General features: G+C 32.8%; 1 protein-coding gene across 6 annotated transcripts in view; it reads right to left on the bottom strand.

Moving 5' to 3' along the window:
• The window catches only part of Grik2 (glutamate ionotropic receptor kainate type subunit 2), a 588331-nt gene that overhangs the window by 224000 nt on the left and 352832 nt on the right, over positions 1-11499 (bottom strand). For all 6 annotated transcript variants that reach the window (XM_026787407.1, XM_005363515.2, XM_005363512.2 and 3 more), the window contains exon 10: positions 3778-3891. In XM_026787407.1, the coding sequence (XP_026643208.1) occupies positions 3778-3891 (114 nt within the window). The remainder of the gene's footprint in view (positions 1-3777; positions 3892-11499) is intronic.

Here is an 11499-nt window from a genome sequence, read left to right as displayed (position 1 = left end):
ACACACACACACACACACAAGTTTAGCCACATTATTTGTTTTTTCATATGGTCTCTGCTTGCTGGCAGCATGCCACTTCTCCCTTAAAAGAGGTTTTCCTGATTCAGCGATAGTAGGAAAAAAGCCATGCTGCCAGTACAAACTCTGGCTCTTTCAGGAGGCTTTGCATTTAAATGGGGTTTGTGGACAGCATTCTGCAAGTTACTTGGTGGCAGCATGAGCCAGCTGGTTACCAGAGTTGAGATGGTGAGGATGGTTTCCATACAGCAATCTCAGAGTCAGTGAACAGACTTCCACTCTGTTGGACTGAACAGAGGTAGCAGACAGGACCATATTTGCCCTAGAAATGCCACAGCCCAGGTTTTTAAGGAATGCTTAGCATTTTAAGAAGCAGTCCTGGTCAGAAAAGGATTAAAGATACACAATAAAAAAATTCAATAAATAAGTGTATTTATGCATAAATGTGTGTATGTGCATATATATAACTTAAAGGGACTAAACTAGTTGAACTGGCAATGCTCTGAACATAAGTCATAGAATAACAAAAACCCAGTACCAGGCATAAGAAACCTCCTTTCAAATGGTTCGTATTGCAAGTAACTCTTAAATCAGTATAGACTATTGCCATTACTCTTGGTTGCCTCTCAGAAGCAGAAGTCCCTTTTGTTGAAGACACAGTACACTGAGAAGACAGAACCTGAATGAATGTGAACTGGATAGTCTAAAGCCCCTTTATTTCTATATAGCTTTCATGGTATCTGAAATACAATTCAAGCTTCTGAAGACAGGAAGTAATTAATAGTCCAATCAGATATCACACCTATGAATTACATGTCAAGATATTGTACAGGTTCAATATAGACATGATAAATAATCACTGCAAATTTATTCCATTTTTATTATGTATTCTTAATGGCTAGAGTATTATTCAAAACATCAACAGTAAAACAAACAAATAAACAACAAAAAACATTAGGGATAAGGAGATAGTATTATTTTTTTTTCTTTTAGGACATAATAGGATCTTTTAAGAACTAGCATATTGGAATACTCAAAAATGTAAAAAAGGCATCATACATGTTTGATAGATAATTACATTAGTTTTAAGGAATGCTGAACCTACTGGTGATTGTCCAGTACCACTGCAAATCACTGCTATTTGTGGAAATCTTATAAAGAAAATAGCCAAGACTAAAATACAGAGACATTATTTTAAATTATTCAAGTTTGCTTTCAGCATTTTAGTGTTAATATCTTTTGGCTTATAGCTGACTCTGATATAATTCTCAATTATCTTGCCTTGCTAAAGCAAACCTGCAATCTCAACTATAGGGGAGTCTGAGCTGATCACAAAGTCAAAGACAGCCTGAGCAATAGCTGTAGATCTAGGCTAGCTTTAGCACTTAACAAGACCCTGTCTTAAAATAAGCTAGCCTACTTGTATAGGATATCCAATAACCTAAGTTCAACCCCTAGTACAACAAGACAAACAAAAGCTGTAATCAAATGGTACCTGCATATTAACAAATAAAAAGTTGTTTATGATTGAGAAAAATCTATATAAATTTGTTTTTTAAGTCATTAAGAAATATTAAAAAAATAAGTGATATGATTACTTCCATTTCCTAGACAAATTAAGTAGCCTGAATATTTAAAAATATTTAAATATGGTCATTAAAAGGTAATATTTTCTATAATTTTAATTTAATTATCATTTGTTAGTTTTATGAATATTGATAAATATTAATTGTGTTATATAAATGGCACTGTGGCAGTAAGAAACCAAAAAAACATATAAAGTTTGATTATTGCTATTGTGTAATTTTACAATAAAGGCACATAAGAGATATACACAAATTAAAAACCCCTTTGTAATACCTGGTAAATGTGATGAGAGAAAATGTGAGTGTAAGGCACACTGTTTCCCAGCCCAGCACTCATCTAAGCAGAATGACTACAGTCCTTCCTGGGATGGACGCCTCAGAGAAGAGGCTAGAAAGATGAGTTGATATTGAAATATAAGGAGAAAATAAAAAACTGAGTAAAGGTTTGTTGTTATAAAAGAAAGGTTACATTTGGTAGTTTGTTTGGGAGGACAAAAGGCCCAGATTACAGAAAGTTACAGATGATCTTTACTCTGTAAGATTTGTGGAACACATGTTGTAAAATAGAGAGACAGAGTCAAGTTCTGTTTTTCAATAATATTTTGGAAGATGATGCACATGTAAAACATTTTTTTAAAAAATTTGGAATTGTGTATAAGTGAAAATGCAAAAATGTCACAATTGGAGAAGAACATTTGCAAAAGAGAGAGAGAGAGAGAGAGAGAGAGAGAGAGAGAGTGCAATGTTTAAGCAATCACAATAGAAGGATACCTGGCTATCCCAGTTCAATCAAAACACAGATTCCTGATGAGGAAATGAAGATAGAGTGGCAAGAGTTAAGACCGTAAAAGACTTGACTTTCAGGGATGAACTATCTATGATCATTGTGAATTATTTAAAATTTTGTATAGTATGAAATCAGAAAAATCGTAATATTGCATAGATACAATAAAAACCCCAGGAGAATAGGCTGCCTCTCAGCAGCAGAGTACATATCTGCTGAAACAAGTCATGACATCTTGGACAAATGGTTTGACGGACAATAAGTCAAATATGTTATTGTCTGTACTAAAGTTTTGGCTGAAGAATTATTCTTGTTTTGTGCACATAGAGATTTATGCTTGAAAAGAAACAGGGGGAGACTAATATTAGATTGAAGAGGGTCTTAAGGTTTTAGATAAGATAAAGAAGAGTCTGAAATCCTCAGCTAGAGAATAAAAAACCTCACCACACTAAGGCTGTTAGGTCATTGTTGCCAGCATTGCTTCAATATTAAAAACTTTTAATCCAAACTATTCTATTTTGAATGCCTCCAGTTTTGACATCCATTCTTGCTACTAAGATCAAAAATATGATTTTTCCTGGCCTGATTTGTCACTGTACTCAAATTTAGAGATTATGGATGCTAAGTATTTACAGGGGATTTCTGAGATGCTACCTTTGTTTCCTCTGGTCAAGAGAAACAGAAAAGGCACTAGTTAACTATCTTGACAATAGAAAATACTGACTAAATAATCTAAAAGCTACTGCTTATACTACAAATAAGATTATTCTTTGTAAATGTCATAAATGATCATTACTAGCAATCTAATTAAAACATGTAATTATTTTATTGGTAAAATATCTAATTTATCAACATTGGTTTAATTATGGTAACAGTGAAACATTTCTGGTTTTTAAAATTACTTTCTATTTTATTGCATAAAGAAAATTAGTAAGATGAGAGCTATTAGTCAAGCTGGAAACAATGAAATTGAAAACAAGAAAGAAATGTAATTTTTATAGAAAATATTGAAAAATAATTTCTATATACTGTGAAATACAATTTTAGTAAAAGAATTTACATTTGGCTATTCATTTAATTATTTACTTCTACATGACTAAAAGGTTTTCAAATCTGGATGTTGGCAATTTATCGATAGTAGTAAATTGTGTATAACTGTAAAGATTTCCAATAACACATAAAGCTGTTTTTCAATACAGATACCTCAAATATATGACTTATATCACTGAAGATTAACAAATAAAATGTGGACTGAATAAACATTGCGTTTACTGTTTTACAGTAATTGCTAAATGACTATAATACAGTGCATTCTGCTCATTAGTTTTCCTATTAAAATGTTATTTTCTATCTACACCCATCTAAAATAATCGAGAAACAAAAACTTACCAAAATGGTGGTAACAATCAAAGAACGATTAGACAAGGAGTCTGTGATGTTCGCTGGCTTCCCTTTCTGACTTTCTGTCATATTCAGGCCACTGGCTGGGTCCCACGTTCCAATCTATAAAACAGCAAATGTACTTTGTGAATTGTCCATCAGGCACCTGAGAGAGGGTGCTGGAAGGGAAAGTTAGGACTGCCAACACTTACTATTCACCTCTGCAGCATTATGTTTTGTCATTAAAGTATAGGCTGCTTGTTTTAAGCATGATTCACTGTTCTGTGAAAAGTGTCTAGCGAAGTGTGACATTAAAGAAGAAAATAATTCACCATACTGCCACTATCAGTGTGGGAGCTTCATTTTCCATTAAAATTTCATTCTCCAAGATAAACCACATTTGATCATATGTTGGTAGCTACTAGAAACTGATGGATAGGGTATGTCTTTTAGTGTAATGGCCCTATTTCATTCTCTCATTATAAAGAGAGCATTCCACATCACAGATAAAGCTAAAAGACAGGAAAAAACCTGGAGATTGAGGATAATTAATAAGTATAGACAGGCCTATGGGAAGGATTGACTACCTTTCTCTCTAACCGCAGGTAAAGTAAATCTATATCAAGCTATCTTTGGGGCTTTTAAAATAATCTTTTGTTGTATTAAACTAATTCTGGAAAGGAGACTCTAGTACAATATCATCTAGATAACCTACCCCACTGCTTCCTTGTGTCCTCTATTTAAATAGATTTTACTGAACCAATGTCTTCCTATAAGTGAGGCTTTATTTCATACTATTTATCTATAGACATTTTATGTGACTGAACACAATGAGTAGGATGACAAAGTCAGTCTCTAGGAAAGGAAATACAAACACAAAACCTCACAGATGGCACAGGTTGGGTGTTTAATAGTAACTGTATTACATCATGGCCCCACAAGTGTTAATCAACAGTGAAACAGAACATAAGAAGAACTGTGTATAAAGTAATTCTCTATTGCTACCCTTCTAAACCTGAGGGTTATCAGTAATGAAATTTGTCTTCATATTCCCCTACCTAATTATCTTAGTTATTTTCATCAAAGGACAGCAGGAAAATTTTCTATAAAAACCAACCTCTGTACATAAACAAAATTATGTTGAAGGTAACATTGATTTAGCAGATATTATTCTTGATGTTACATAGTCTATTAAACATCTTGTACTTGTAACGAGATTAAGATCCCTTTATTTTTCTTGCATTTTATTGTAGACAGAAATTTATTATGATTTTATTATTAAATTTTAAACCTCTACTTTGATTTTAATTGAATAAAAATTGGAAAGTATGGCTATTTTCTGTTAAATGAAAGAATGGTATATACAGCATTCAGATAGTTCTATGTAAACATGAATTCCATTCTATTGTTTGAACACTGTAATTAAAATATAAATGATTTATATAATTATATAATTTTGCACATATCTTAAACAGATATTTATCATTATCTCATGATTAATTAATATTTTATTTTATCAATAGCTATATAATCACATTAAATATTTTATGTCAATAAATGAAAAATTTAAAGAATTCATCAAGAGAAAGGAGACCCAAAATTGCTTCTTTTTTATTTTCATAATAAATTACTTTCTGACAATTATTTACTATGTGAGATCATGGATTATGACCACTATGAGATCATAAAAGCAGAGGCTGTTCCAGGTGCCTGGGTGCAGTGTAGAAAAGAGTATAAATTTAAAATGACTGCTGATTTACTGAAGTCATTCAAACATAAAAATCTTTAAAAGTTCTTCATACACTAAACAAGAAGTGTCTCTCAATGGTATTTCTTAGTGACTGCCACTTTTCTATTTGTGGTTTATAACCAATATTTGTCAATATTTTCCCCTTAGATAATTTTTTTCATTTTCATCATTGATGAAGTAGCCAGATCTTAAATGTTGCAATTCTATTAACAATGGTCATGATTTTCCCCACCATTTCATACCTAACATTACCCTCAAAGTTACTGATGAAAAGCATTTTTTAATTCAGGTAATGCACATAACAGTAATAAAAAAAACAATTTTACTGGACTGAAGTGATTGTTCAGTAGATAGTCACACCTACCTCTGTGGCAGAGGAACTTAGTTTAATTTTCAGGCAGTTCACAACCACCTGTAACCCTAACTCCATGCGATCTCATAATGTCTTCTGACCTCTGAATGCATGTGTACACCCATGTCCCCAGAGACACACCCATAAACATAATTTTAAGAAAATTAATCTTATCAGATGAAAAGATTAAAAAATTTATTTCTTAAGTGAACAGTACTTAATATCAGACCAGATAAACACATAATAAAAACAAAATTGCAAACATATTTCCTTCATAAAAATAAATGTAAAAAAAAATTCCAATAAAAGAAAGGAATTTATAACTGGGTGTGGTAACCCATGCCTTTACTACCAAAATTGTGCTGGAAGGATAAATAAGACTTCTGTAATATGGAGAATAGCTCTACAAAATGAGGTTTAGGAAAGCCAAAACTATAAATGGGGCATGAAATTAAATAAACAATTCTCAAGAAATAAAAACAACTAAAAACAGTTTTAAAGCTTGTTCAGCATACTTAGCCATCAAGCAAATGAAAATTAAAACTGTTTTTATATTTCATCTTTCACCTTTCAAAATTGCTAAGATCAAAAACAAATTATGATAAATGTTAACATGGGTATTGGGGAAAGAAAACACTTATTCACTGGTATTGTAAATGCAAATTTGTACAACTACAAAGAAATCAGTATGGAGGTTCCTCAAAAAAATCTTAAAACATAACTTCCAGATAATCCAGCTATACCAAATTTGGGTATATACCAATGACTCCACATCCTACTCTAGAGATACCTACTCATCAATGTTTATCACTGTTCTATATTCATTAGTATTCATCACTCACAATAGCAAGGAATAGGAAATAGCTTTTCTGTCCATCAACTGATGGATGAATAATGAGAATGTCATAGTTTTACACAGTGGAATATTATCACTTAAAGAAAAAGAACTTATGAAATTGAAAGGTAAATGGATGAAGGTAGAAACAATCAGAGTGAGATAACACAGACCCAGAAAGAAAGATGTTGTGTTTCCTCTAATTGTGAATATTACCTTTGAATTTTAGATCATTTGTGGTGCATTTGGGATACACACAGGGTCAACAAATTACCAAGGGACCTTAGAAAGGGTTGTATAAGAGAGGGATGTTAGAATAAACCAAAAATAAAGATATAATGCTAAATAATAATAAAGCAATATAAAATGTTGGACTGGAGAAGAAGAGAAAATTGTAGGTTAGAAGAATAACTAACACTGAAGACTTTTTTAAAAAAGACACATAGAAAACTAATACTTTACTACTTTAGAAGCATTATACACAAACATTCATTCATACATGAATAGATACATACTATGGACTTACCCTATAACTGGACAACAACAACATTGCTTACTAAACAGCAGAAGCTAACAGAAATTCCCAGAATGGGTTACTCCTTTTAAAGTGACTTTTAAGTCATACTCATAGATCACTACATTTTCCAATCCAATTACAAGAATCTTATATTTAAATAGTTGGTGATTCACAAAGAGACCACACCTTGGCAAAAAGAAGAGAGTAAGAGACAGAAATTCGCAGACTTAAAGTGCATATACATTCAAAACTTTCCTTCTCAAGGCACAGAAGTTATGCTGGAGGGGCCAGGAAAAGTGTAACGGCCAAAGGTAATAGATGAGTACAAACAAGTAGTTTCTAATGAACACAGAATGGCAACTGCACATGTGAACTCAATGTGGTTGTGACAAAATACACAAGATATATACAAGCTCAGGACAGACAACACAACAGCATGGCCTGGGAAGTTAGTAATATATATACTCCTAACTCTGGAGAAGCTGGCAATTGTTAGCTTTTAAGGAAGTAAAAGTAGGTTCTCTGTAAGAGTGTAGTTGCTTCTGCATTCACCATGAGTCAGTGGAAAAACCACATATCCAAGAATATTTTAAGTAATACAAATTGGTCTTAAAAGATTAAAATAAAAGGACACAAAATTTGGTATCTAGGAAAGTGGAGAGAGAGGTGGATCATGGAAGAGCTGGGGTGACTGTATAAAATTAGCATCTACAAAATTCTTAACTCTCACAGAAGAATATAGATAAATAATAAATGAAAAAAATCTTTTTCTCATTTTCTTTTTTTTATTAATTTTTATTGAGCTCTGCATTTTTCTCTGCTCCACCTCCCTGCCTCTTCCCTCACCCCTTCACTCCTCCTCTAAGATCCCCATGCTCCCAATTTACTCAGGAGATCTTGTCTTTTTCTACTTCCCATGTAGATTAAAGTCTCTTAGCATCCTAATTGTCTAGGTTTTCTGGAATTGTGGTTTGTAGGCTGTTTTTTTTTTTTTTTGCTTTATGTTTAAAAACCATCAATAAGTGAGTACATGTGATAATTGTCTTTCTGTGTCTGGTTTACCCCACTCAAAATAACTTTTTCTAGCTCCATCTATTTGCCTGCAAAATTCAAGATGTCATTATTTTCCTCTGCTGTGTAGTACTCCATTGTATAAATGTAACACATTTTCCTTATTCATTCTTCTATTGAGGGACATTTAGGTTCTGGCTATGACAAAAAAAAAACGTTGCTATGAAAATAGTTGAGCACATGTCCTTGTGGCATCCTTTGAGCATATATTACTGGGTCTTGAGAAAGGTTTTTTCCTAATTTTCTGGATACAAGTAAATAGGTTTGGAAGAGATGAGTAAAATAGAGCATAGACAGTTACAAAAGTAATAGGATTTTAAAAAATAAAACAAAGTCTTTAATAAGACAGAGAACAGATAGTCATAGATTAAAAGGAGTAAAGAAAAATAAGCCGTGTAAAAATGGAAAATTCACAGAGAGTCTAGATTATATATATATATTATTGTGTTTTCTTTGGGTTTTTTAGACCGTGAAGGAGCTAAGTATGGAGAGACATTTCATTAAATGGGTTGATAAGCTAGACCAGCATATATATTACAAAGGAATCTTTACTTCAGAATCTGGGTCTAAGGATATGTTACTTTGAAAGAGAAGTTCTTTTGTTTCCACAGAGGATGAGAACCTGTGGATTGCTTCCAGAATAATATGGTTTGATGCACCAAGATCCCCTGAAAGATTGCTCTGAATATACTCCCAAAAATACTTCATGCAAAAAAAAAAAAAGAAAGCAAGAAAAAGTTTGGAGGAGAACTATCCCCATATTCCCAAATATTGTCTATAAGTTTTTGTTTGCATTTAAAGGGGAACATGCTATAGAGGTTTTCATTGGTATGGATCTTGGTTTATTGACACAAATTTTAGGTAAACTTTGTTATACTGTGTGTATGTATTTCTGATCTTGATTAAGGTGTTGTGTTTGTGCAGCTCATTTAGAAATATAATGTATAATTAATAAATATAAATAATAAATATAGCTTAATACATAATCACCTACAATAATAAAGCTTGTAATCATGTTAGTTAGATTTTCTAGATATACAGACATATATCTCAGGTGGATAGGTATTCTCAAATCTTTGAGAGACCTCCAGAATATGGAATTTAAAATATTTTAAAATCTTAGGACTTTTCATGACTATGAGACACATCTGTTCCTGGCAGCACCAATTACTTCAAGAGGAAGATGGGCATTGAAGCAGCTTCTTATGGAATTGAGCCATATGGGCAAGAAACTACTCTTGTCTGGACTGCTTGATGGTGTGCTACATAAACTGGACATGCAGGACCCACAGAAAAATGTCTATTGAACTTGCTTAAAGGTTAGACCATTCTTCAGGGTTCCTGCTTCATGAAAGAGTCTGCTATACATTCTGCATGATGCAGAAGAAAGCGACAGACAAACTGCCAATAGAGGTGGAACTGTCTTTTAAATTTCCTGCTTCATGAAAACAGTCCCCTGGATACTATGGGCCTGTAGGCTGAAGATGGATGCCCCAATTTTACAGAAGAATTTTGGGTGACTGTCCAGGCAGCAAGGTGTTTCTGTAATTTCTAGAGTTTTGAAAGTTGCTTACAAATGCACTTCCTGTTTATTTAGGTAATATTATATCCTTCTGGAGTTTGATGGAGTTATAGTTATAGTTTTCCTTAGTAATGATAAAAGATAAAGTAGATATAAAAATTTTAACTGTATTTTTGCTTGATACCTGTTTTGTTATATGTAATTTTACTATGTTTAATTTAAAATCTTACTTTTCATTTAAACAGAAAAGGGGAGGTGGTATGATATTTCCCTCTGGATTCTGTGAATATCATCAGATAATAAAGAAACTGCTTTGGGCCTATAACAGACCTATAGGGGAACAGAGTTAGGCAGGGAAAACTAAACTGAATGATGGAAGAAAGAATGGCAGTGTCAGATAGAAGCCATAGATCCATCACTGGAGACAGATGTGCTGAAAATATGCTGGTAGGCCACAACTTGGTGGTGATGTACACATTAATGGATATGGTTTAAATTAATATGTAAGAGATAGGCAATAAGAAGCTAGAATGAATGGGTCAAGCAGCGATTTAAATAATATAGTTTCTGTGTGATTATTTCAGGGCTAAGTGGTCAGGAAATGACAAGTGACTTCCTCCAAAAGATAAAAACCAATCTATCGCAAAACCCAGCTATACCACTTCTTATCATATATTCACAGTTCACTTTGCTTTCCTATGATCGTGCTAAACCATATTCACTTTTGCTCTATTTATATTAGACTGAAATTTGAAATAACCTAGATCTACCTAAACAGATGAATAGAAAAAAATGAATGTTGTACATTTACAAAATTTAGTATTATTCAGCTATTAAAAATGACATATGAAATCTGTAGTCCAATGGGATTAGAAACACTCATCTTGAGTGAGGTACCTCAGACCCGGAAAGAAAAAACAGGTTATCTATTACATTATATGTTTTTATTAGCCATAAAATAAAAGATAACCATGCTACAATTTGTAGACCCAGAGAGTTTATATATATAGAAGGCATTGAAGGGACTTATGGACCCCCCTCTGATGGAAAAATAGAATAGATTTTTGTTGTAGAATATTAGTTAAAGATGTATTATGTTTGTTTATGCTGTAAAATATTTATTTAATGCTGCAAAGATGTAATGAATTCTTTTATGCTGTATTTATTTAACTCTGTGAAGCTGTGTAACTTTGAATGTCTAAAATATCCGATTGGTCAATTATAAGCTGAAAGGCAAATAACAATGCAGAATAGAGGCTAGATGAAGAGAATAAATATTAGGAAAAATTGGGAAGAGATGCTCAAAAAGTAAAAAGAAAACTCCAGGCCAGTCATGCAGCTACACATTAAGCCATAAAGTAATAAGTAAGGAACAACATACAGAAATATGATAAAAGCTTAGTGGCATAGGCTACATAGACAATTGAAGTTAGGAAAACCTGCAGAGAAACAAGCCAAACAAAGACTGGACATTCATGAGAAAGAATAAGCCTCCATGTATTTATTGGGAGATGGGTAGAGGGCCCCCCAAAAGTAAAGAATCAAAGAGAAAAAACCCACTATGGATTTTATGGTCAATTGTGGACAGGATCAGTGACAGAACAGGAGAATCAGGTGAGAAGGGGGAATGGAGATGGGATTGAAGGAAGGAATTTATAGAGAGAGAGCTAGAATAGAGGAACAT

Source organism: Microtus ochrogaster, linkage group LG9 (genome assembly GCF_000317375.1).
Source record: "Microtus ochrogaster isolate Prairie Vole_2 linkage group LG9, MicOch1.0, whole genome shotgun sequence".
Classification (NCBI taxonomy): Eukaryota; Metazoa; Chordata; class Mammalia; order Rodentia; family Cricetidae; genus Microtus; species Microtus ochrogaster.
Note: the sequence above shows the minus strand (reverse complement) of the source record. Positions and strands in the feature narration are given on the sequence as shown.